This window comes from Stenella coeruleoalba (assembly GCF_951394435.1).
Source record: "Stenella coeruleoalba genome assembly, chromosome: 16".
In the NCBI taxonomy this organism is placed as follows: Eukaryota; Metazoa; Chordata; class Mammalia; order Artiodactyla; family Delphinidae; genus Stenella; species Stenella coeruleoalba.
Genome location: NC_137162.1, coordinates 61,986,764 through 62,014,569, shown reverse-complemented (window position 1 = coordinate 62,014,569; position 27,806 = coordinate 61,986,764). Strand labels below are relative to the sequence as shown.

Here is a 27,806-nt window from a genome sequence, read left to right as displayed (position 1 = left end):
TAAATAACATAAGAATGACCGGGACTTCCCTGGTGGTGCAGTGGTTAAGAATCCGCCTGCCAATGCAAGGGACACGGGTTCGAGTCCTGGTCTGGGAGGATCCCACACGCCGCCGGGCGGCTGAGCTCTTGCGCCACAACTACTGAAGCCCACGTGACTGGAGCCCATGCTCCGCAACAAGGAGGGGCCACCGCAATGAGGCCCACTCACTGCAATGAAGAGTGGCCCCCACTCGCCACAACTGGAGAAAGCCCATGCACAGCAATGAAGACCCAATGCAGCCAAAAATAAATAAATAAATAAATTTTTTAAAAAGTAAGAATGACCAATAAGCATATGAAAAGATGCCCGGCATCCCTAGTCATCAGGAAAGTTTTTTATTTTTTTAAATTTTTATTTATTTTTGGCTGCATTGGGTCTTCATTGCTGCGCGTGGGCTTTTCTCTAGTTGCAGCGAGCGGGGGCTACTCTTCGTTGCGGTTGCTCAGGCTTCTCATTGCGGTGGCTTCTCTTGTTGCGGAGCACAGGCTCTAGGCGTGGGCTTCAGTAGTTGTGGCATGTGGGCTCAGTAGTTGTGGCTCGCAGGCTCTAGAGCGCAGGCTCAGTAGTTGTGGCTCACGGACTTAGCTGCTCTGCGGCATGTGGGATCTTCCCAGACCAGGGCTCGAACCCATGTCCCCTGCATTGGCAGACGGATTCTTAACCACTGCACCACCAGGGAAGTCCCAGGAAAGTTTTTCAAACACTGATTCTATTAAGTGTTGGCAAGAACAGCTAGAATTCTCATACACTGCTGATGGGAATGCAAAATGGCACAGCAACTTTGGAAAACACTTCAGCAGTTTCTTGCACAGTTAAACTATACACTTACAACCCAGCCAACCCACTCCTAGGTATTTACCCAAGAGAACTGAAAACATATATACATATAAAGACATATATGAATGTTCATAGCAGCATTATTCATAATTCATAAATTCATAAAAACTGGTAACAACCTAAATGTCTATCAACTGATGAATGGACAAATAAAATATCATATAGCCATACAATGGAATACTACTCAGCAACAAAAAGGAACAAACTACTGATTCATGCTGCAACATGGATGAAACTCAGAAGCATTATTCTGAGTGAAAGAAGCCAGACTCAAAAAGCTACACACTTGTTCCAAGTATCTGACCTTCCAAAATCAGATGAGTAGTTATCTGGGGCAGGGAGGAGGGGTGAGGGTTGACTACAAATTGGCACAAGGGAATTTTGCGGGGATGCTGGAAGTACCTTGATTGTAGTGGTGATTACACAACTGTATACAATAGCTAAAACTCATCAAAATGTACAGTTAAGATGGGTGAATTTTATTGTATGCAAATTATGCCTTAATAAAGCTGTTATAAAATTTTAAAACATATATATGCATAGAAAATGATTCCATACTTATCTCTTATGGTGGGATTTGGGTGCTTTTTATTTTCTTCTCTTGCCTTATCTAAATTTTGTAAAATTTCCACAATGGAGTATTTGTGTAGAGAGAGAAAAACACCAACAATAAAATGCCAGAAACATAAATAATTGGCTTGTTCAACAAGAAGTCTATTGCTGATTCCACATTGTTTGCTTGCAGTGAAGCCCATTTGGGTCACCTCCTTCTCATCTATCTTTCCTCAGTGGCACTTCTGAGGGCTGAGCTGAGGAAACAGATGCAAAAAGGTACAGAGCTTAACAGCAATGCTTTGTCCATCCAGCTCTCAGTTTGGCTGTCACCTGGATTTTTGGATGAATACACAGAAGACTAATGATAGGGGGGCTGTCATCCTAGTGGCCAACTCTGTCCTCCATTCCAACCTAAGTCAACTCATGTGTCCTCCAGGCCCCAAGAGAAAGTCCTCGGCAGAGGGCTGGGCAGATTATGGTTTTCGGGGTCCAGGCCGGGCATCTGCCTCCAGCTCACGTTGGTCTGTTGAGTGCTGCATGGTCTTGGTCAAGTCAAGAGGCCATTCCTCAGGTGCAGACCCACGATTAGAATGATCGCTCATGCTGCAAACAGCAGGACAGGACGCGGAGTCCCTTCAAGAGCTTCGCTGGGGTGGGGACGCTCAGGGTCAACAGGCCTCTGGCCCTTTTCCCCTATCACACATCCAGTTCATTTCCAAACGTGCTGCCTATGAAAGGGCAGTCACCTTAGGCGACCCAACCAGCTTGTAGGCAAAGGATGGCACATGGGGTGAAATCCATATTGCTTGCCCTTGTGTGCCTTGGGGTAACCGGGCAAGGCCCCTGACAGGGCCCAGGTGTTTGTTGGGTCACAGGATTCCAGCCAGAATAATAAACCTACACTTATAAAAATACCTTCGTAAAATATGACCTCATGGAGGGAGCATACAATTCCTAGCTACTCTAGTCAAGAAGTAAAGCCCAACAGAAGCTCAGAGCAGATGGGGTGGGCACAGGGGAATGAGACAAATCATAGCTTTCCTTGAGCCTCGGCTTCATCACCCATAAATGCCGAGTTGGGAAAGATCCTGGGTCCAACCTGCGGCATCTGTCCTCAGGGCTCACACACACCCTATTTTCAGGAGCTACTTCCAATATCTTGAAACTCCACACATTATTCACAATAGTCAAAATGAGGAAGCAACCCAAATGTCCATCGATGGATGAATGGATGACCGGCATATACATACAATGGAATATTATCCAGCCTTTGAGAGGAAGGAAATTATGCACCTACTACGATACGGATGAACCTTGAAGACATTACGCTAAGTGAAACAAGCCGATCACAAAAGAACAAATCCTGTATGATTTCACCTGCATGAGGTACCTAGGGTAATCACATTCACTGAGACAAAGTAGAATGGTGGTTACCAGGGGCAGGGAGGAATGGGGAGTTATTGTTTAATGGGTACAGAATTGCAGTTTGGGAAACTGCAGTTTCCAGTTTCTGGAAACGGACAGTGGTCATGGTTACACAGCAATGCAAAGGCACTTAACGCCACTGAACTGTACACTTAAAAATGGTCACATGGTAACTTTTATGTTGTATATATTTTGCCACATACACAAAAAACCAGACATTCCACAGGAACCCACAAGGCCTCACCCCTCATGAAAGCATCGTCATGCCTGATTCAAATCAAATCTGAACCAGCAGGCATAGCCTTTGAAAGATTTTTTTAAAAGAAATAACAGTAACAGCAAATATATGAATTATGGCCTAGTGCAGGTTTTTTTTGTTTTTTGTTTTGGCAGGCCCAATCTTTCAAAGCATGGCATCTTTGGGGGGAAGTAAAACAAAGGGGCCTTGATAGAAGTTTGGCTTGGGTGAGTGCCCTGGTCTCCCCCCAGCTGTAAAGGCTGTGATTTTGTGGTTGGGGAGACCATGCTAAGGGAGAAACACACCGGAGGAGAGACCAGACAGTGTCTCCCAACAGATTCCCCCCTGCCACAGGGACAAGCATTTGGGTTTAAGAGGGCCCTTTCTCTGGTCTATTTTTAGAGCCTGGAGTCAGAGTTCTTTACAGCAAGCAGCCAGGAATCCTCTGGCCTATGTGACACAGAACACTGATACAGCACCAGAAATGGGGCCCACACACGCACTACCTAATGAGGGACAGGATGGCACACCCTTTCCTAAGACCCACATCCATCACTCCCAGACACCTTGACCAGGGCGGGGTCATGATGGATCTTGGCAGCCTGCTCAGTATATGGGTCATAGAGAGCATACACAGAACAGCTCAGGCCAGATAGTACAAGAGTAAATACAATAGACTCTCATTTCCCAGACCAGGAGCTTGAGGGTGGGGATTCTGGTTCTGTGAGCATTCTGGTTCACCATCAGGCAAAAAGTCTTTGTGGGAATTTCCGGCTCTCCTCCCCAATCCACCTTCCTTGAAAAGAAGGAAGGGGCGTGGGAAGAAACCAGAAGACAAATTCTAACCCAAACCCTGCCCCTCTGTGGCTCACATGGTCCCTTTGAGCCTCAGTTACTTTGTAAAACAGCAACATCTCCTTCAGCCTCATTTGTATGGATCAGATGAGACAGTGTCTGGCGACATGCTTGGAGAACACACTGTACAGTGGCTTAGGAATTTTCTTCTGCCCCTACATCTAGTACTTAGAATGGAGTAAACAGGGTTAAGACTTAAGTCATCGTGTGTCGATTAAGGAGACTACTGGAGCCTCAGAGTCACATTCTCTGCCCTGGAAATGTTTCTTTTTTATTCACTAAAATTCTGGCAGCAGTGCATTTTCTATAGAGATGAGGGGGAAATACCCAGTTAACTGCAGGTTACTGGAGCCGTGCAAGGATCACAAGGTGATCCCAATTCCTCCCACCTCCTGGAGAGAAGCCTCTCTCTTCAAGGTGATGCAGATATGCTGGGTGAGAGCCAGAGCAAACAAGGGATGGTGCCCATCCCTTTTTAGGGCACACAAGTTATCCATGCCAGGGAGAGGTTTAGTGTTTGTCATCCCAGAGGCCCCAGAAGACACCATAGCTTTGGTTGGCCAACTTCTCCCCTGCAATCCCCTGGAAGGAGCAGGGGGAAAGGCCTTGGGGAAGGCTTATACTTGCAGCTCCAGTGAGCAGATGTGTTTCGGAAGGCTGAAACTGGGTGCTATGCCCTCCCTTCCTCCTGTCCATGAATAAATAAACTGATGCTTCTTGTGGCCTTGCAGCTGCCTGTCGCACTGTGAGCTCTCACCTGGGCCGCCGCGATGGCGGTGGGCCCTATGGGTAGAGGAGGGAGGACAGAGACCCACCCTTCTCTGGGCTCAGACCCAGAGTGCCTGAAACTGATGCAGGCTCCCCAGGGCTAGTTCCGCAGCTGCTCAGACATGACGTTCTGTAAATGGTACTTTGGGGAGAAGAGAATGGCCCTGGACACTTCCTGGAACAAACAAGACAAAGCTACACAGAACACACTATGTTCTGGGAAGGGATCAGGGGAGTGGCTTCAATCATACATACAGGACACCAGGACGTGGACACCAAGCATCCGATGGACAGGCCAGCCTTGCTTTTCGCTTCTTCCCAGCTGCCTAATTAGGATTTACACTCTTCACTGTGTTCACCTTCCGGGGGTCCTTCTGGAGACAGCTGGAGATGGTCAAAACCATCAGGCACTGGAGGCACACAGACTCCTGCAGGGTTTCCAGCTGAGACTGGGCTAACCGCATCTCTTCTAGCCTCAGTTTCACGTCTTCAGAAGGGGGATGAAAAACCCCTATTCTGAAAGCGTTTTGAGAATTCAGTGAGATGATGCCGGTGGCTTCTACCACATAGAAGGGTTTTCGGGGAACAAGGCTCCTCTCCCCTTACCCTCCTTTGCCTCTGTCTGTGGGGGGAGGTGGCAAAGAAGATTCCACTAGCAACTAACTGCTCACTGCCTTGTATTTGAGAGGGAGGCACATGGTACCCTCTGCTAACACCACACCAGGCCGCTAGCATGCCTGGGTGTCACGTGTCCAGCCGGGGCCCTCGGGTTCAGGGGCCGGCCCTCCATGTCCCACTCAAACGCCCCAGGCTGGTATGGTGAGGGGTGTATGGGAAAAGCCGGGACCCTCGGCGGCCAAGCCAGGGGGGGCCACGTGGCCACTGTGCAGCTGGAGGCGGCCGGGCCTGGGGGCCCCGCTGCTCGAGCCCGACTCGGAGGTTAGGCCCGAGTCGCTGGGCTGCACCTCCACGAAGACCTGCGTGCGCAGGAGCCCGCTGGGACGCCTCCCGGTGGCTCCCCCACGGCGGCGGGCAGAGCTGGGCGCGGAAGGCGGCCTGGAAGCCGCGGCGGAAGTTCTCGTTGAAGTAGCCGTAGATGATGGGGTTGGCGCTGCTGTTGAAGAAGGCCAGCCAGTGGGCTAAGGGGAAGGCGTAGACGGTGACCAGGTGCAGCTGCGGCTCGCTCAGCTGCCCGTAGTCGATGAGCAGCAGCAGGGCCCAGAGAGGCAGCCAGGACAGCGTGAAGAACAGCGCCACCATGACCAGCATGTGCACCACCCGGGCCCTGCGCCGGGCGCCGCGGCCGCCCTCCCCGGCCGCCTCCTCGCCGGTGCGCGCGGGCCCCGGGGCCTTGCACAGCTTGCGGGCGATGCGCGCGTACATGACCACGATCAGCGCCAGCGGCGCCAGGTAGATGTGCGAGAAGAGCACGGCCGTGTAGACCCTGCGCATGCCCTTCTCGGGCCAGGCCTCCCAGCACGAGTAGAGCGGGTAAGAGCGGTTGCGGGCGTCCACCATGAAGTGGTGCTCCTCGCGCGTGACAGTCAGCGTGACGGCCGAGGGGCACATGATGAGCAGGGCCAGGGCCCAGATGACCGCGATGGTGACCAGCGCCTTCCGCAGCGTCAGCTTCTCGCGGAAAGGGTGCACGATGCAGCGAAACCTGCGGCGACGGAGGAAAGAGAAGCGGGGGTCTGGGCGGGTCCCAGGGGTCCAGTGGCCCCACGGATGAGAGCCATCCCCGATTGAGGGCGGAGGGCTGGGAGCGGGGTAGGGGCACTCCACCTTCGACCTTGCACCTTAGGTGGCATCAAAGAAGGCTCAGATGTTAATTAAGTTCGTTTGCAAGCAAACTGGTTTCTCACCTGTTGGGGAGTCAGCTCCTCGGCTGAGTAGCCACGCAACAAAGGCAAAAGGAGGGTTTTACAAGAGCTGAATCCTGTTTGTGCACTTCGGGGGATAAACATTAGCTGGCAGGTGTAAGGTCGGATCTTAACAAAGGGCACCGCGAAACAGGAAAGCTTCAAGTGAGCTTTATTAGGGAGCGATCCAGGGCGAGGTTCACTGGTCCGAGAGAAAGGGGCCAGAGAAGTCGCACCCGGGCGAGGGTTGGGCAAGATTTTATAGGGGAAGAAGGGAAAGGGGTGTGGTGAATCTGGGAAGGCGCAGGGTATTCCTTATTTGGTGGTCTTTTCGGGTATCCTGGGGGGCCGTTAGTCCCGCCCCTCGAAAGGCGGGAAGGCTGGGCCGGGTGCAAAGTCCCCAGGTCAGTTTCTGGAACTGGGTGGTCCGGAGAGTTTCGGTCTGATGCAACCTGTGAATCTGATTGTGTTCCCCTGCCTCGGGCCAGTTGGCCTTACACCCCGACATCTTTGGTGTAATGGGGCGGCGTTCTGATCTCTGGCTACTTCATGCTGAATGGGGGCGTCGAAAAGGGAGTCGGGCGACCAGAGGTCCAAGGCTTAGGGGAGACCAGTGGGGGGTTCTGTAGGAAGCAAGTTGTAAGGGCCGAGGAGCATTTGGTTTGTGGCCACCTGAGAGACTTCCTCCACGCGCCTGCGAAGGAACCTAAGAAAACAGGGAGCGAGCATGCTACAAAGAGGGTGCGGTCCGGGTTTGAAAGAGGGGTGTCAAAGAGTCTCTCTCTTGGTGGTTTGAAGGCTTCTATGACATGAGGGCAGGAATGGGATAGAAAACCCCCGGTGCCAGAGATGGGCAGGAGGGAAGCCGGGTTCAGGTGAGGGGAGAGATCAAGAGAAATAGCTGGGTTTTCAATGAACAGTAGGTGGAACTCCTGGATGCGGGAGGGGCCCAGGAGGGAGAGAGACTTGTGGCCTAGGAGGTCGACCAGCCGGTGGGAGGAAAACACGGTTAGTGAGTGGTGGGCCAGAGTCAGTTTGAGTTTGTTTGGTCAGTTCAGCTGCTGCTGCTAGGGCCCAAAGGCATGGTTGCCATCCCCGAATGGTTGGGTCTAGCTGTTTGGAGAGGTAAGCCACGGGGCGGTAGGAAGGCCCTACAGGCTGGGCAAGGAGTCCAGTGGCTATTCACAGGTTGCAGAGCTATAAGTCCGCACATTCTGTCCTTGAGTAGGCCGATCGGGTAGGTGTATCAGAGAAAACAATTTTTAGCTGTTTATGGCTTCTCCAGAAAATCTTGGGGGTTCAGGTGTAGAGTCTACATGACAGGTTGTCCCTATGTCACCTTGGCCAGTGTCCTTCCAACAGTGCCTCCACAGAATTAGGACAGACCTGCACCATTTCCTCATTAGGATGTCTCAGCAGTGATTATTATTACACCCTTAATTTACATCTGAGGAAACTGGGATTCAGAGGTGATAAGTAACTGGCTCAAGGTCACACAGCTAGCAAGTAGCAAGGACCAGCCTTGAGCCCAGATTTGTGTTGCTCCGCTGTGCCGTATAAACCTGCAGCCGGAAACCCTCACTGTGCATTAGGCTCTCCTGAAGCATTTAAAAAAATACCTGTGCCCAGTTCTCCTGGTCGAGGATGCCAATCTGATTAGTCTAAGGAAGTCATGGGGCAGTTTAGGAGCTGAACCTAGACTAGAACACAGGCCTAGAGCTGACTCCCAGCCATGTTGCTCTTTCTACTTCAGCAAACTGTGTCCTGCTCTCCCGACTCCCCACCATTTCCCCGGCCTGACAACACTTTCTACTTTCCCCACAGCCAGTCTCAAGCCTTGTTTTCTCAACCTACCTGACTCTGGCCTACTGGTCTCATAGCATCACATACTTAAGGAATTGCCAGAGAACAAATAATTCTTAAAGCACATAGTACTGGCTGTAAGTGCAATAGCACTTAATGGATGGAGGGGAATCCTGGGGCAGACCAGGAAGGCTTCCTGGAGGAGACAGGAACTTGAAGAATAGTCCAAACACTACTGGGAGACACTGCACACTCACCTATCGTTAACGATGACAACAAAATGAAGATCAGTGAAGGAGGACTTCCCCCACCACCACTGGCCTTGCAGACAGGAGCCCAGTTCTATCTCCCCAACTGCCTACTTCACTGGGTCACAAAAGACTGGGTTTGATGAGGGCCAAAGTGGTGAGAGGATGAAGACACTAGATTCTAGAAAGGGTGGAGCCAGTAGGTGCCCATGTTGGGAAGCAGACAAGGAGGAGGGTGTGGGTGTAAGGAAGAAATAGAATAATATTAACAGCTGACATTTGGTCTCTGTGCCAGGTGGTGTGTATCAGCTTTACAAACAGAAGTTCACTGAAGCCTCCCAGCCACCCTGTAGGATATTTACCATTTTACAGATGAGAAGACTGAGACTCAGAGCAGTTAATTGACTTAACCAAGGTCATGCAGCTAGGCAGCCCTCCAGCTTACCTGCCTGCCTCCCTTGCCCTGGGGGAAGTGCCTGGAGTGAACCCTTATTGAAAGGGCTCACTGAGAGGGAGGATGGAGAGGAGGACCTACTGCAGTTGGGTCGGATGTGTTGCCTGCAAAGAAAGCCTCCTTGGTCCCTGGCTCCATTCCATTGGCAGACCCATGCTTATCAGAGAATCTGATGGAATCTGAGGCGGAAAGACCAGAAGTAGCTGGACACAGTGGAGATGGGGAATCAGGGACCTGCAAGGAGGCCTGCTGCTCAGGAAACAAGGACTGCCCCCAAGCTCCTCTTAGGGAGCAGGGGGCAGGAATCCCTCTTAAACCTCCTCAGGAGCTGCCTCCGGGCCTTCCAGAAGGAGGTGGCAGTGTCCTCTGCAGTCCCCCAAGTCTAGAAGGCAGCCAGCCCCACAACCCTTGCCTCTGTGGCTCAGGATTCAGCCCCACCGACCACAGAGCAGCCCCGGCCTCCTGGCAGGCCCAGAAGTGGAGACAGCAGCTTGGCCTAGTGCCAGGCCCGGGATAACCAGACAGGAACCTTCTCACCTTTCCACGGCAATGGCCACCAGTGTGAAAACAGAAGCTGACACGGACATGCCCTGCACCAAGCCGCTCATCTTGCATGTGGCGTTGTCGAAGGGCCACCCTGCAATGACAGAAGCCACCAGAGTGAGAGATGCCTCATTCGCAGAGAGCCAGAGACCTCCGGCCATCGGGGCCAGTCTCCTCTGGCTTGCATCTTTCCTCCATGTCCTGCCAGGTCGTCATCCTGCCTCTGCTTACACACTTCCAGGAGTGAGGAACCGAGCAGCCAATACCACCGTGGACAGTCCTATTAGAGACAGTCTTTATACTGACCAGCGATTTCTCTCCATGAACTTTAGATCCATCCAGCCCTGCCTGGCTTTCTGCTCCCATAGCCCTGTTCCAGGTTCTAGGTCAGTGGTTCTCAGCCCTGGCTGCTCACTAGAATCAATGGAGAACTTGGAAAAGGACCAGTGCCCAGGCTCACACCAGACAGCCGTATTTTCCAAATCTACCCAGGAGATTTGAGTGGCAGTCAAAGTTGAGAACCACTAGGACAGATCAAGCCTGACTGTCAGGCAGGGGGAGGTATAAGCAGCTCTAGCCCCTCCTACCTGATGTCCTCACTCTGATCCCCAAGCTTCTGCTTTCTCATGAGATCTGGGTCCCACCTGCTCTCAGGACTAGTAGCCAGGTCCACATCTTGGCTACCTGAGGCCGTGTGTTGGTAACTGCTTAGTGTTTCTGCCCCTTTAGGCCTGGGGGCAGGGCGGGGGGGCCCACCTTGTTCTTGTCTGCTATGCCTGCAGACAGGAGTCATCTTCCAAGGCTGGGGTCTTCTTTCACCAGCCTTGATTTTCTTCCTGCACACTTACTAGATGCCGAGCACTGGCTCACTCAATCCTCACAGCAGCCCCATTATTCTCTCCTTTTTACAGATGTGAAACTGAGGGGGAGACTAATCGACTTACAGTCTCTTTGTCCCTAAATCACTATGGATTAGTGGTGAGTTTGGTCTGGGTGCCAGGGAGTTTAAATGTCATGGAAAGTCAAGATCGCTGTAGACAGCAGCCTGATAGACATGAAAAAAATGTTCAAACCTCATTCATAATTTAAAAAATGCAAATGGTATTTGCTGTGGAGAAATAGGAGCTCTCAGACATCGGTGGTGGGAATGAAAACCGATACAGTCCTTCTGGAGGGGAACTAGGCGATGCCTAACCTCTGCACTTATCTTTTGACCTGACAATCTCACTCTATCCTGAATATACACCTCTGATGACACAAAATACATATGCACAGAGTTATTCATTGTAGCATTGTTGTAATTGCAAAATATCAGAAACAATCGAAATGCCCATATAAAGAAGTTGTTGAATAAACTATGGTACATCCACACAGAAGAGTATTATACAGCTGTAAAAAAGAATAAGGAAGACCTCTATGAACTGATATGAAGAGGTTTTCAAAATATACTGCTAAATGCAAAAAGCACAGTGCAAAGAGTATCTATAGTATATTACCCTTCATGTAAGAAAGAAGGGGATATAGGAAAATATACACTTATCTGCTTATTTGTACAAAGGAAGTATAGGAAGGTAGATCAGAAAATAACGAGATTGGCTACCTATACAGGGAGGCGGTAAGAATGAGGAAGAATGGGTAGTAGAGATGACAGAGGAGTGACCCTCCTCCGAGTATATCTTTTTGTATGGATCTGACTCCTTAGAATTATGGCAATGTTTCACATCTTCAAAAAATAAGTTAATTAACATCAGGATGTGGGGGAAACCCAAAGTGGGACACAAACAATAACAAATGAACCTAAATGCATTACAAATGAATAAAATAACCACACTGAAGGGGAATGGGGAAGCAAGAAACTAACCTCGGTAACTTTGGAAAACAGTATTTTGACCGTATACTATAAGATTACAAAAAGAACTATACACGTACACTACACTCTCATCAATAAATGTGTCTCTCACAAGGGTATGGGTTAGCAATACTGAATCTACCTTATGTGTATACCAAGATGGAACAAATAAGTAAATATATTGTGGATAAGTAGAGTTAGATTTCTCACTGTTAGAGAAAGAAGTTACAGGTGAGGAAAAGAGGAAAGTTAAAATGATCCTGTAATATTAGATTGGAATCAGAGGCATAATAGTTTCCAATATACATATAGATGGATAGATATAGAAATAAAGATGCACATGTTAAGTATGTGTGTGTTAGCACACATATATTTCCTGGCTCTGTCCCTCGAGAGGGCCTAGAAGCAATGAAACCCCAGTGCCAACGGTCACATCTAGTGCCGAGGTCTTGGTTTCTAAATGTCATTCTCCAATATAAGGAACCAGACCTTCTTAGAGAAATTGTTGATTGATTCCACGGCTGGAGCAGGGAACATACAAGGTGAGCCTGGAACACTTTATGGTGCCAGAAAGTAAGGAGAGACTAAAAAAAGTCCATGGTGGCATGTCAAAAGGACACAGGAGCCAAATTGAAAGAGCTCCCAATAGTCAAAACTGGGGGCAATTTAAGCAACAAAATAATGGTAAAACTGGGTTATAACCCATAGAGTAAAATAAATGTAGGGGGAATGATGTTAAGTAGAAGATCAACACTGAGGAAATATAACAGTAATAACTGTTGCAGGCAGGAACCATCCAATGGATGCTCTTAGTGAGTAAAAGGATAGTGAGAAACAAGGCATTTGCATAGTCTCAAAGCATTTCCCTATGAGATACTTATTAATTATAAAGGGAAAAATGGTAGCTTTATAATGGAAAAATCTGGCAGACACCACATTAACAAAGTGATCAACATCAACACCACCATTAATACGTATTGATAGTGCGTGCCTTATCAATATGTCTTCTGTAGTATTCTCATCAAATATGCATAAACTAAATCTAATTGTAAGAAAACATAAGGCAAACCCAAGTTTCTGGGGTTTCTGCAGAATAACTGATCAGTATTCTTCAAACACGTCAAGGTCAGGAAAGTCCAGAACCAAGGAACAGTCACAGGTTGGAGAAAACAAACGAACAAAAAACAGATACAATGTATGGCCCTCAGTTGGATCCTGGACTAGAAAAGGACTCCAGGGGACTCCTTTGTGGGGAAAGGAGTGAAATTCAAATAAAGTATGCAGATGAGTTAATAGTATTGTATCAATGCTAATTTCCAGGTTTCAATCATTATACTATGGTTATTTAGGATATTAACATTAAGGGCAGTTAGAATGGGCATCATCAGAAAATCTAACAAACAACAAATGCTGGAGAGGGTGTGGAGAAAAGGAAACCCTCACGCACTGTTGGTGGGAATGTAAATTGATACAGCCACTATGGAGAACAGTATGGAGGTTCCTTAAAAAACTAAAAATAGAACTACCATATGATCCAGCGATCCCACTACTGGGCATATACCCAGAGAAAGCCATAATTCAAAATGACACATGCACCCCAGGTCTTCCCTGGTGTCGCAGTGGTTAAGAATCCACCTGCTAATGCAGCGGACACGGGTTCAAGCCCTGGTCCGGGAAGATCCCACATGTCGGGGAGCAACTAAGCCCATGCGCCACAACTACTGAGCCTGCCCTCTAGAGCCCACGAGCCACAACTACTGAGCCCACATGCCACAACTACTGAAGCCTTCGTGCCTAGAGCCCGTACTCCTCAACAAGAGAAGCCACTGCAATGAGAAGCCCGCACACCACAAAGAAGAGTAGCCCCTGCTCACCGCAACTAGAGAAAACCGGTGTGAAGCAACGAAGACCCAACACAGCCAATAATTAATTAATTAATTATTTTTAAAAAGACACATGCACCCCAATGTTCATTGCAGCACTATTTACAATAGCCAGGTCATGGAAGCAACCTGTGTCCATCAACAGAGGAATGGATAAAGAAGATGTAGTACATATATACAATGGGATATTACTCAGCCATAAAAAGGAATGAAATTGGGTCATTTGTACAAACGTGGATGGACCTAGAGACTGTCATACAGAGTGAAGTAAGTCAGAAAGAGAAAAACAAATATCGTATATTAATGCATATACGTGGAATCTAGAAAAATGGTACAGATGAACCAGTTTGCAAGGCAGAAATAGAGACACAGATGTAGAAAACACAGGTATGGACACCAAGCAAGGAAAGCAGGGGGTGGGGGGCAGGTGGTGGGATGAATTGGGAGGTTGGGTTTGACATATATACACTAATATGTATAAAATAGATAACTAATAAGAACCTGCTGTATAAAATATAAATAAAATAAATTTAAAAGAAATAAAAGCTTAATCTCCTCCAGAAAAAAGAAAATAATAATAACATTAAGGGAAGGTATGTGAAGAGTATACAGGAACACACTACCATTTTTGCAACTTTTCAGTACATCTATCTAAAATTATTTCAAAATAGAAAGTAAAAGAAAGCAAAACAAAACACACCCAGATTCAAAAGGCTACATACTGTATGATTCCATTTATATAATATTCTTGCAAAGGCAAAACGATATTTTCTGTCCCTACAGGAAAACAGATCAATGGTGCCAGGGAGCAGAGGGAAGCAGCAACTACAAAGGAACAAGGGGGAGTTTTGGGGGACAATGAAGTTGTTCTATATCTTGATTGTAACTACATGACTGTATATGTTTGTCAAAACTTGTGGAACTGTACACTAAAAAGGGTGGGGTTTTTGTATGTTAAATTATACCTTAACAAAATATTTAAATGTAAAACATGCACACATGTACGATGCACATTTTGTAAGAATGCATGCAAATCACAAACATTACATTTAATAGAATGTTTGCCTGTCAGTGGGGGAGGGGGTTTGGAGTGGGGTAAGGGTACAGAAGGGAATGAATAAAGATACACAAGGGGCTTCCCAAAACAGTGAAGTCACATAGTGCCAGGAACAGTGGATGCGAATAATTCAACTCTCTGCACCTGAATTCAAAAAAACAGAAACAAAGACAAAGAAAGAAAAGCTATGTGAAGTTTTCTTTTCTTGCAGAAGATTCTATTAGAAACAACGTAAATACCCATCAAAAAGAGATTGGTTAAATAAATTGTAGTACATCTATACAATGGAATTCTAAACAGTTGTAAAAAAAGAATAAAAACCTCTTTCATTTATTAGTATGGAGTAACTTACTCTATGTAAGTTAATTTTAACGAATCCTATTTACAAATTACATTTTTAAGCAGGGAAAAAGTAAAGGTGCAGAACTGACTGGTTAGAAAGTTAGCATTTCCTTAATTTGCTTGTACTTATATAAAATATTTTTGGAAAGTGCTTGTACTTACACAAAGTATTTTGGGGAAGACATACAAGACACGGGCAGCATCGGTTCCCTCCCAGGAGAGAGCTGGAAGGCCAGAGAACAGAAGTGGAAGGAGCACTTTTCACTGGATACCTTTTGTTAGCTTTTGACCATTGAACCATGTGAATGTGTTGTCAATTTAAACAATTTTTTAAATCTACACATGTGAAAAGGACCGGCAGACACCACCTTAACCCACTAGTGACCTCACCATATCATTGTTAACTGGTGTGTGTGTGCGTGCGTGCGCCTGTATGTGTGTGCACCTCTGCACGTGTGTGCATGCATGCATATGTTTGCCTATGTGTTTTGGGAAGAAGGATGCAGTTTCTGTTCAGCAGCCCTGAAAGAACCTGGGATTCAGCTGTGATTAAAGATCCCACCAGGCACAGCCGGTACAGCCGACGGGAAGCTGGCAGCCCCGGCTCCACTTTCTGGGTCCTGGAACCTACAGAAACATAGGCTGCTAGTCCCCCAGCCTCAAGTCCGCTAAGTCACTCCATATGGGGCTGTCCATTTGAATCCTGAGTTCCTGGGAGCTCTGAGCTCAGAACCTGCAGGCACAGACCTCTAGGGGTCTCCACAGCTCTGGAAACTAGTCCTTCCCACCAGTTAGTCTGTGGAGGCTTATTCTGAAGTAAGAAAGGCAAATCACAGGAGAGAGAATAGATGACGGTAGGATCCTTCTGCTATTTGCAGGATGATAGGCAGGAATTTAGCGGTCGGCTGGTCTAGTTCTGCTTGGATCCCTTCTACAAAATCCCTGCTAAACAGCCAGCCAGTCCCTACTTAGACACTCCCAGTGACAGGGAGCACAATACCTGTACGAGAGAACACTCTTTCGTTGGAAAACAACTCAAATAAGTTTTTAGGTCCTTATTCAGAGGAAACCTGCCTCCCTCCAGCTTCTTCCCGCTGGCTCTAGTTCTGCCCAAGGGAGCTACCTGGGAGAGTAGGATTGAACAGTGTAGTGGTTAGAAATATAGATGTGTGAATGTGGGACTTGACGCTTAGCTGTGTAAACTACAGACCTGCCCCTTAATCACTCTGCGCATCCGTTTTGTCATCCATACATTGGGGGTAACGATAACGCATACTTCATTGGGTTGTCGTGAGGATTAGTTAAGATCATGCAGGAAGAGTAAATCACACAATGCCTGGAACATAGAAAATGATTAACTCATTACATCTGTTATTTCTAGTCGAATCCCTCAGCCACAAGGCTGTCCTGAGATTTTGAGACAATGGCATCTCGGCCAAGAGACCAGGCCAGCCATGATTTCAGGGGTAGGGGTACTCCTGCTGCCTCTAGTGCTTCCACTCACCAGTGATGAGGTTGTCCACGAGGGTGGTGGGCATGCAGAAAATGCCCACCAGCAGGTCGCTGACGGCCAGGTTGAGGATAAACATGTTGGTGACGGTGCACATGTGCCGGTTCTTGAGCACAATGAAGCAGACCAGGGTGTTGCCCACCATGCAGAGGAGGAAGATGAGCGCGTAGGCCACAATGAACACGGCAGCCACCAGGGAGGAGTGCTGGTAGTAGGAGGAGAAGGTGAGGTTTGCAGTAGTGTTGGCCTCGGCATCACTCCCATTCTGGCATGGGGGCCGGCTGCTGTTGGAAGGCTGGGAGGGCTTCCCTAGGAGCAAAGGAGCACACGGGTCAGGACCCCAGGCGAAGAAGAGATGACTGACTTCTCACCACTGGTGAGATCCTTCTGCGCTCCAAACCCTGCCCCTGCCCTAATACCCAGATCATGTACTCAACTCCAACTGCAATTGGATGCACTGACGCAAGACTTCTACCCCACAGCCACTCAAACCCTGATCTCACACCTCCCACCCCGTCTTGTCCACCACTCACCTCATTTCCCAATGTTGGCTCTTCTCCATTTGCAGACAATCCCCCTCTGCCCCATCTAGCCTCCATCCTTCTCAGCCCTGCTCTCTGCCCCAGAGGCTGACTTCTCAGGACTACATTACATCAGGACTGTAGGACCCAAGTTCCCTTGCGCTCTGGGCTGTTTGCTTGTTTGTTTGTTTACTGGTGTATAGTTGATTTACAATGTTGTGTTAGTTTCTGCTGTACAGCAAAGGGAGTCAGTTATACGTATACATATATCCACTCTTTTTTAGATTCTATTCCCTGCCCTCTGGTTTTTGACTGGGTTCAGCCAATGGGAGGCACTGAAGGAGCTTGAAGGAATGGAGGAGAGAGAAGTCAGGGTATTCATCTCCTGACTCCATCCCTGCCTGGCCCAGGTCTCCTGTGGGGCTGTCTTTATGGGCACAGCTCCTGCTGGGTGACTCCTCTCCCATGGCTCCAGCTCTCGCAGAACCACAGTGACACCGTTCCCTCTCTGCACTGACCGCTTCCTGTGACTGCCAGTTGCTGGGTGAGTCACCATCCCATGCTGGTTCTCCTGCCTTCCACTACCCACTGTAAAGTCTCTCTATTAAACTCTCTTCTGTTAAATCCTTTCTGAGTGCACCACTTGTTTTCTTCTGGGATCCTAACTATTAGACCCTCAAAATCTTTGCTATCCCTCATCATCATGTCCACAGAACTTTAGTTGGGGAAGGCAAGAAGGCCATAGAGGGAGAGAGAGCGAAAGGGGACTCTGAACCAGGGCTGAGGATCAAAGAAAGCACACGTTAAATTCTCCGGAAGACCATCCGAAGCCAAGGCCACCACCCATCCTTTACCTCCTCCCATGGCGGTATCAGCTGCCTCATTTGCACAGCATTTAACAAAGCGCTTCCGTGTCTATTATTTGATCTAACCCTCCCCGTTACCCCGTGAGGTAAACAGGTTAGGTATTAGCCCCATTTGAAATGGGAGAACTGGGATCAGAGGGGTTCCCAGACTCGCTCAAGGGGACACAGGAGTCTGCAACAGAGTTGGCCCTGCTCCGTGTGTCTCTAATTCATCCCAGGCTTCAGTGTGTGTCTCTCTAGACACGTATGGAAGGGAGCGGCTGAGTGTCCAACCACAGCTCTTCTGGGAAGTCCCTAGTTATGGTGACTCATGATGTCGTCTTGTAAACTCTCCTCCTGCCTTCCTCTGGGACTGAATGTGGCCTGTTCCAGGAGATGAGGAGTCTTTAGGGGAATCTTCTGTTGCATCCAGAGCTCAGCCACTGGCCTGGAGGACGGCCAGAGGCTTGGGACCTGGAGGCTAGAAAGACCCTGGGGGAGCACAGGCCGATGACCTGGCACAGTGGGGACAACAGGGACCAGCAGGTGCAGCGGGGCACTCAGGAGGGGGGTGGAGGGACTGCCGGTGGAGGGGGAGAAGCTGGAAGTTTTGGGTGCACAGTGAGAAGAGGAAATGATATTCCCCTGCTTAGGCCCTCCAGGTGCAGCCAGTTGTACCCAAACATCTTTATTTTAATATGTCAAACATGTACAAGAGAGAATGTAATAGTGAATATATACAAGAGTATATAGTTTAATGAACCATGACAAGAGAGAAGAGTATAAAGAACGCCCATGTATACATCATCCGCCTTCAACAATTACCAGCTCAAGGCCAATTCTGTTTCATCCATACCCACACCTCTCTTTGGATTATTCTGGGGCACAATCACATCACTTCCTTTCATTCATAAATATTTCAGATTGTATCTCTAAAAATTAGGACTCAAGAAAAATCCATAACCCAGTATCATTATCACACCTAACAAAATTAACCATTATGTCACAGTATTATCAGTTATCCAGCATTCAAAATTCCCTCATTGTTACAGAATTTTTTAAATAATTGGTTTGTTTGAGTGAGGATCCGAACAAGGTTTCTGTTTCTATTCCATATTATGTGGTGAACCACCCCAAAATCTCGTGACATGGCACTGTGGCTTAGGAATCTGAGTGGCCCTTCTGCAGGTGTCTCATGGGATCACTCATGCAGCTGTGGTCATCTGATGGCTCAGCTGGGGCTGGCAGGTCCAAGATAACCTCCCTCACAAGGCTGGTGGTTGGTGCTATGGTGTCTTAGTTCCCCTCCATGTGGCCTCTCATCTTCCAAGAGGCTAGACTGGGCTTTTTTTTTTTTTTTTTTTTTTTTTTTTTTTTGTGATACGCGGGCCTCTCACTGTTGTGGCCTCTCCCATTGCGGAGCACAGGCTCCGGACGTGCAGGCTCAGCAGCCATGGCTCACGGGCCCAGGTGCTCCGCGGCATGTGGGATCTTCCCGGACCAGGGCACGAACCCGTATCCCCTGCATCGGCAGGCGGACTCTCAACCACTGCGCCACCAGGGAAGCCCTAGGTGGTCTCTTTCTTAACGCTAAGGTTGATCAGTGGGCTTAGCTGATGTCAGCCTGATCCCTCCACTGTCAAGTTCCCCATTAGCTTTTCACCAATGTTTTCAGCAGGAGCCACTAACAATTATTGCCTAGACTCCTCATTGCATCTCGAATACAATCCAAACTCTTTACTGCATGGTCTGATTCCTATTGTCATCACTAGCCTCACCCCCTGCTACTCTCCCCTTTGCCCTTTGTGCTCTGGTCACCTCGTGATGCCCCCAACACATTCTTGCTCTTTCCAATCTCAACGCCTTTATCTCTTTCGATTCCCTCTGCCTCTTCCCCTCCTTTAGCTGTCAATTAAACATTGTCTTCTCGGAGAAGCCTGTACCCGATTACTCTATTTAATTTAGGTGCCCCATTATTATCTCTCACAGCATCCTGCTTATTTTCTTCAATCTGCCGATATTTTATTTGTTTCCAGGTTTATTGGTTTTTTCCTCCACCTTTGAAAGTCAGGTCCTGGAGAGCAGGGGATCTTCACTCTTTCGTTGGTGGTCATATCCCCAGCATCTCGTCAGGGCCTGACAACTGTAAATGCTTTACTAAATGGTTGTTGAATGGATAAATATTTGTATGAGGAGAAAAAGGAAGGAAAGACAAATCCTGACATCAGGTGACAGGGTCCTGCTCAAGGCTGGCATTTCTGGTGTTGGAAGGCCTTCTCCAGGGTCCTCTGGAAAGAACCCCCCATCACAGAGTCTGCTGGGAGCCTCCCTAGATAGCTCACCCTTGATGAGCCTCAAAATCAACCCGCATGACTTGGGGAAATCTGTGGGTGTGGATGGGTAGAGGGAATTGCCAGAACCTGCCCAGCTAAACTCTAGTCTGCCTGTTTCCCCCACTGCCTTTCATTTGGCCCTGAGAAGTCTGGGAGCAACCCTGCCCATCCCTGGACCCTGAGCCTGAGCGTCAGTCTCTATACTTAGGCCAGTTTCTGGCATTTATTCTCAAGGAGGAAAAACTGCTTCCTATTCCTGGCAACTCCCCTGGCCTGTGGTGAGATGGCTTGGAGGCAGGCAGGCCTCCCACCCGACCTGGGCCCCAAGCCAGCAGCCGGAGACCTCATTAACAACTGGCCTCGTCCTTCCTGGGATCTGCCTGGTGCCTTTGTGGATACACTACATACAGCCTGTGAAAATTTCATCCGCTGAACCCAATTGAGCCATTCCTCTACTCGGGGAGCTTCCTGGAGGTCTCAGGGTATAATAATGGTTATCTCCGGGGCATTCTGATGATCTCAGAGACCAAGCTGTGAGCCACTGAAAGTTTGGGGCCAGAGAGAAGATGGGGGTGCACTGGTTCTCAGTGTGTGGTCCCCTGCCAGCAGCATCAGCTTCGCCAGGAACTTGCTAGAAATGCAGATTCTCAGGAATCACCCCCGATCTAGGGAACCAGAAACTCCAGGGAACCAGAAACCAGGTATCTCTGTTTTAACGCATCCTCCAGGTGATTCTGATGGACACTCCAGTCTGGGAACCACAGATAAAGGAGTTGGACCAAATACCCTGAAGGTAGTGGATGCACACAGACTGGGAAATCCCGGCTCTCCTTCCTGGTGACTTCAGGCAATAGATGGAATATCTGTGTCCCCTCAAAATTCATATGCTATAACCTTTTCCCCAGTGTGATGGTATTTGGAAGTAGGGCCTTTGGGAGGTATAGTTGACCCTTGAACAACACATGGGGTGGTTAGGGGCTCGGACCCCTGTGCAGTCGAAAATCCGAATAGAACTTTACAGTCGGCCCTCCGTATCTGTGGGTCCACATCCACGGATTCAACGAGCCACAGATCGTTCAGTACTGTAGTACACATCTACCAAAAAACAATATCTGGGTATAAGTGGACCAGCGCAGTTCAGACCCGTGTTTTTCAAGGGTCAACTGTAATTAGGTCATGAGGGAAAGCTCTCATGAATGGGATTAGCGCCTTTATAAAAGAGATCTCAGAGAGTTCCCTTGCCCCTTCCACCACCTAAGGACACAGGGAGCCCGTGTGTGAACTAAGAAGCGGGTTCTCACCAGACACTGGATTGGCCCCTTGATCTTGGACTTCCCAACCGCCAGAACGGTAAGAAGTAAATTTCAGTTGTTTATAAACCACCCAGTCTATGGTATTTTGTTAGAGCAGCCCAAGCTGACTAAGACATCGCCTCATCTATGTGGGAACTTATTGTTCTCATCTTTAAAGTGGAAACACACAATTCCTGGCTATGACCTCGGGTAAGTCATCACCCCTCTGGAAACCAAAGTCTTCACTGGCAAAATGGAGATAAGCTCACACTTACTGAAAAGAGTGAGATAACGTAAGAAGAGAACTCGGCGAAATATGGGACACGTGGCACTCAATACGTGTTAGCCCAGCAGCAGCCCTACTGACAGCATTAAACTGCACAATGAATCTGAGCATGATATTTTTATAATACTTTTAGTGTGGGCCTCCCTGCAGAGCCTGAAAGATAAATCAACACCAAAATGAAGTTCCTGAGCACAGAATCCGTCTGGGTACGCCTCTGAGTTCACAGCTCTCCCACTAATACCTTCATCGTTATAGCCACCTGCTTGTCTGTCCCGGTACCACCACCTAGGAGCTCAGCCCCAGACTAGAGACCTGGGTTCACCATTCAGCACCCACTTCCCAAAAGCCTCCTGGGTGAACACAGCCTGGGCCATGAGCCACTGGGGACCCACAGAAGAACACAACACAACACAGTACAAATGACTAATGAACACATGAGACAAAGAAGTTCTTTTGTGATCAGAGAAATGCAATTTTAAAAGAACACAGGGGTAAGCTTTCCATCAATCAGATTCACAGAGAGGAAAAGCGCTCAGTGACGCCAGAGGGTGGCTGTGCACTGTGGGGCGTTGGAGAGACACACATCCGCTCAGCCTTTGCAACTGGGGCACATCCATTCAGCACCCTGACACCAGACTCACACCCGGAGCCAGGCGTTCCACTTCTAGGGATTCACCTAAGGAATAGAACAAGTTCTGATGGTGTGAGGGAAAATACTGGCCAAGGTTGAAATGCTTACAAAATAGTATGTACACGCATTATAAACTGTATTGCGTATAAAAGTGTGTGTGTGTCATTCCAAACAAATGACGAAAAATAAACAAAAAAACGTTAACAGTGTATATTCACAGCGGGTGTTTTAAGCGACTCTTATTTTCCTTTTCACTAAACTGAGTTTTAACCATTCTAATCAGTAGGAAACTGATAAATATGATTAAAATACTCACTACTTCAGTGGTTCTCAGCTCTGACAGTGTCTCTGGCAGCATTTCTGGGGGCACGGAAAAGCAGAACCCACCTGGACTTCCAAGAAGCTTCTGTGTCCCGTGCTGGAGGGACACCAGCTAGCTTGCTCCTCTCCCCTCCTCTCTCCAGTGACCTTCCCCCGCATGGGCCACTTCCCCACAAGTCACCCATCACCAGGCAGTGTGAGCAGACATCCTCCCAGCCTCTGGCCTCCCTCAGCCACGGAGCTCCCAGGCCGGGCAGGCAGCTGTGGAGGCTTCCAGGGGCTCTGAGGACGCCGCTAGACTGGGGCTGGGCTGGGAGTGGGGTGGGGACTGCTGTCCTCTGCTGTCTCACTGCACAGCATACCACGCAGCCCAGGCCCAGGGTGGAAGGCCTGAGGGGGACTACTGCCCACTGACCCCAGCAGCTCTGCAGGAGGCTGGGCAGACTGCGGTGTCTGTCTGCAAGCCCTCAGAGACCACCCAGATCCTATTTTGGGGCCAGCCACCCAAGAATACCTCCTTCTGCCCTCCAGTCAGTAATCCGGCCAGTCCGTGACCCTTTGCTCAATGAGACCTGGTAAGCACACAGCTTCTAGGCCAACTCTGAGGGACAGAAGGTTCTTCCTGTTGTTGAGTTGAGTTGTCTTACTGTAACTTGTCCCCACCTGCCCCAGTTCTGCTCCCTGAAGCCACACAGAACAAGAATGGGCACCTGTCCCCAAGGTCATCCCCCTCTCCCTGCCATTTTTCCCACCCTGAACATCTCAGTGTCTCTTCAGCAAGCAGGATTCTAGACCTATCTCACTGTCAATCCATTTTGATCTCCCCAGAAACTTTCCTCAAGGTTACAAACCAGATCTCCCCTATTTGAAATGTGTGCAATTGATTTTGGGGGGGACCTAAATTCAGGACTTTGCATTTCACTTCCATTTACATTTCACTTTCTTGGTTTTGATCCAGCATTCCAGAATGTTCAGATACCCTTCATTTAAATCTTGAACTGTTGCCATGTGGGTGTCATGGCTCTTATCCACAGATTTGATGAGCATGCCTTTTATTTTCCCTCTAAATTACTTAACGTCATGTCAAGGTCAGAGTCCGAGGGACCTCTAAGCTGCATTAAAGTCTTAATGAAAGCCCCGCCATCAGTCCTCCAGCCCCCTTCCCGCAACCCTCCATCAGTTCACAGGGCTCTCATGAGAGAACTTGGCAGGGTCCTGCTGAAATCTCGTAATTCATCTTTCTACCTCTTGGAAACCCAGTCTGAAAGAGGAAATGTGGTAGGTTTAGCCTGATCTGTTCTTGGTGAGCACTAATATGTTCCTAATGACCACTACATCATTTTCTTTCTTTTTGAAAAAGATTGTTTTGTTTTTATAAAAAAACAATGTGCTTTCTATAAAGCAGTTCGGAGCACGACAAAAGAAGAGAGTAAAATAAACATCCCTGAAATTTCACACCCAGAGATGACCCTCGTGGCCGACGCGTTTGTGATGCTCCCAGACACATCCCAAAGATTCTGGCCGGGTGGACAGTTCCCTGCACTTCCAGTGCCTCAACAAGCCTGCACCAGGGCTCTCTCTGGTTTGCTTTCTTTGAAGCCACCAACGGGAACAACCTAGACGTGTGGGAGTACAGCCAGGGGAGAGGAACAAACAGCAGTCGGCTCCCCGTCTTGCGTGGCGAAAATCTCAGGTGCATTCTGCACTTTTCTCAGAAGGTGACCAGAGAGAGAGAACCCTACTGGCCCATAGCTGAACCCAGCTCGTCCACATGCCTGGTTCTGGTTCTTGCCTTTTCTCCCTTTCCCATCTTACTCTCCTGACCTCTGCTTCCAGGCATAAGCTCTCTTAGGGTGTGCTCTCAGAAGCAGGAGCCCCCAAAGATGTTAATGACCATCTCTTTGCACATACTTTACATATACATCCAATAATAAGCCTATGTAATTTTGCATAAAGGGGATCATACTAAACATGTGTTCTAAAACCTGCTTTTTAAAAAATTACTCACAGTAGGCAGTAAACATATTTTCGTGCCACTAAATGAAATCCTAAACACAGTTCTTAATGTCTATACAGCATGCCGTTGCAGGTGTTCTCATCGTTTAATTTACTTAATTTATGGACATCTGGATGACTCCCGATTTTGCAGTGTGATGAGAATGCTTGGGCACATATCTTTGCAAGCGTACAGGATGGCAGCCTTTGAAGAAAATTCTTAGATGTGGGATTGCTTTATTGTCTCCTAAGTGTTCACTGTATGTTGGATCATTTATTCTGGAATTTTAATAGAGGTCAATATCAATCTGAGCAGTTTAGGGTTTTTTTAAATCTACCTTTCCTTCCTTTCTGAAAATCAGGACATTTGCCCATCTTCAGTTTTCTGGCACTTCCTTCATTCCCTGTCATTTCCTCTAAGGCAATAATTACATCTGCAAATGGCTCCAGGTCCCTGGGATGTCATTTGTCTGGGCTTGGATTGTATGTGGCTTGACGCCTTATCCAATCACCTATCTTGGGCTTCAATTTCCTCCTTCCACCATTTGAAGTAAAATTGCCTGTGCCCTGCGCTGGCTGCTCTCCCTGGTGCGTAAAGGTTACGGGCACCACATGCCCAAGCCCCGAGCAGGTTCATTTGCTATCCTTACGTAGACTTTGAAAGCTCTTTGCTCTGTCTTCACCAGTTTTCCTTGGCTTCCGTTCACTGACACTTCGGTTCTGCATTTCTCATTGTACCTTGTGTGTGTGCACTTTTCAACCCTAACTCACTGGAAAGCTACAACTGCAGCTGCACACGATGTTCTGTAAAACTCCCTTTTCTCTCTTGCCAGCAGTGTTTGCAATGCCTTGCTTGGCATTTCTGGGTTTTATTACCTCCTGGAGCAGCCTTCTTTTACAGGTATGATTTTGTTCAACACACCTTGTCTTATTTTACCCTCACAGCCACTCTGTGAAGCCAGCTGAATGTAAGTTTCTCCATTCAAGAGATGGGTAACCAGGAGCACGGAGAGGTTTAGGCAAAACCCCAAAGACACCCAGCAAGCCAGTGGACCAGCCCTCAGTCCTCCAGTTTCTTTGTCCAAATATGGTTTCCCTTCCTACACTGGCTGAGAGGGGCGTCTGGACCCCCACCTGGTAAGGCTGGAGGAAGCAGCCTTATGCCGGGGGTCCCTATCCCTTAAAGTCCTGGAGGTCAGGTCCATAGTTCCCTCTCCTTTCTCCCAGGGAGGGAAATTCTGCATTGAGATCTTGTGTAGAATTCCATCTCTGTGACTTTCCCTGCTGGAAGGGATGGCAATTACTCTAAAGCTAATAGGTAAGCTGTCCTCAGCCGGTTTCAAAGGATCCCCTGCCCATGAAGGAGGGAGCGTCCTATGCACACAGGGACAGAGGCTTCCAGGTCTTTTACCCCCTCCCTCTCTCTCTCAGTTTCTCACACATACATATTCACGCACACACACTACGGAGCCCTCTAGGTCTTTCTCTCTCTCCCTCTCTCAGCGTGTGTCTGTCTGTCACACACACACATACACACAGTGTCACAGTGTTGGGCTCTGGACAGCCCCCGATGAGACCCCCCAGTCCCTTTCCTGTCTCTTGGCTCACTGCTCCTTAGTCGGTACCCACCCACCCCCAGCCCCAGCCCCGGGGTCACTCACCCTCCATGTTGCCCACTCCGGCCCGCTCTGGGACAGTCACCAACGGAGGGAGGCAGCAGGCCCCTGTGAGCCTGCAGGGGACAGCGGGTCTCCGGCGCTGGGCTGCTGGCACGCGCCCCTGCCTCTGCGCTTGGCGGTTCTGGTCCAGGGCCCGGCGGAAGCGCACGGAGGGGCGTGCGCTCGCAGGCCCCAGCCCTGCGCGGGGTCTCGCTCCCCTTGCCGCCCGGAGGCGGCCGGGCAGCGGCCGGGGCTGAAGGCTCCCGAGCAGCGCAGCTACCCTCCCGGCTCTGCTGCCCGCGGCCCGTTGCCCGCTGCCCGCCCTCCCCGTCCAGAGGGAGGGGGCTCGCGCCGCGCCGTCGCCATGGCACCCGGCACACGTTTGCCTGAGCAGCGCCCCCTGCCCGCAGCATCAGTCCGAGCCTGGGCGCCCCGGGTCGCCTCCCAGATGTGACTCCCTCCGCAGGGACGGAGCACCCCTCCAAAGTAGAGGACAACCCACTGACCGCTGCAGCCCTGGCCGCGACATCCGATAACTCTGTGTCCCTCTCCCCGTGACTCCCATCCCAGCGCCACTCTTCATCCCCGTCTCACCCCAGCCTGACCCCCAGCCACCCAGTCTGGTGTCCAGGACCCCGAGGCCCTCCTGAGAAGGGGATGGAGGCAGCTGTGATACACAGGAGGGCAAGGAGAGCAGGGACAATGTGTCAGTAGATGACCACTGACTCTGGAATTAACTGGCCAGGGGCTCACCAGATGTCTACCCTTGGGCAAGTGTCTTACCTGCACCTGAGCCTCAGTTTCTGCATTTGTGAAATGCCTTTTAGGGAAGTAAATGAGAGGACGTCAAAGTTTCTGCCCAGCATGTAGTAGATGCCCAACAAATGGTCCGTTGAGCTGGGTAGGAGGCCATCTCCCTCCCACCATTCCAACCCCTGTCAGGCACCACCATAGACTTTTGTCATATGAATGATGATCCCAGGTTCCAGGCAGATGGAAGAGAGTGAACGTCCCATTCTTCCCATTATTGGGGATTAGGGGTTTATTCTGGGGGTCTCTGGGCAAACGGTTCCCACCAGGCTTCTTCCTAGTCTCCCTTGTCCCTCTAGCCTGTCCTCTACCCCAGATGGCTGGCAGAGTCTCAGGACTGGAAGGGCCTTAGAGGTCACTGAGTGTAACCCTGACCTGAGCAGGTGTCCGCATCCTAATGCCCAGCAGTGGGTTCTCTGCCTTCACATCACTCTCTTTTCCCCAGGACAGCCCTTCAGAGAGCTGGAGGGAGGGAGGACACCCTCTCAAGTCTGCCCTTCTGCAGGTGAAACACCTGGGTTTCTTTGGGCTTTTTGCTTCCTGTGATTTGCCTCAGTTTCATCTGTAAAATGGGGATAATGTCTATCCCCTAGAGTTATTGTGAAGATGAAAGCAGTTCCTCTGTGTAAAGCTCTTGGAATAGTGCCTGGCTCAGAGTAAGAGCTCAATAAAAGTTAGTTATCGTATCATTCCTATCTTGAGTCCGCCTTCCTGTGGAAGTCCTCGCAGTTCTTGAAGTCTCCCTGATAGGACCCAGAACTGCGACAAGTCATATCAAGCCCCCTTGACCAATGCAGAGTTCAGCACAAGGCTGTATAATCTGCACAGTCCAGCACCGCCATT

General features: G+C 49.1%; 1 protein-coding gene across 1 annotated transcript; it reads right to left on the bottom strand.

The window, feature by feature from the left end:
- Positions 1-1,353: 1,353 nt before the first annotated feature.
- NPFFR1 (neuropeptide FF receptor 1) lies at positions 1,354-26,568 on the bottom strand. The gene is given in 5 exon segments (XM_079899527.1): positions 1,354-5,724; positions 5,726-6,383; positions 9,625-9,724; positions 16,266-16,580; positions 26,157-26,568. Coding segments are annotated over 5 exon segments (1,287 nt in total). The 5' UTR covers positions 26,164-26,568; the 3' UTR covers positions 1,354-5,517.
- Positions 26,569-27,806: the final 1,238 nt, after the last annotated feature.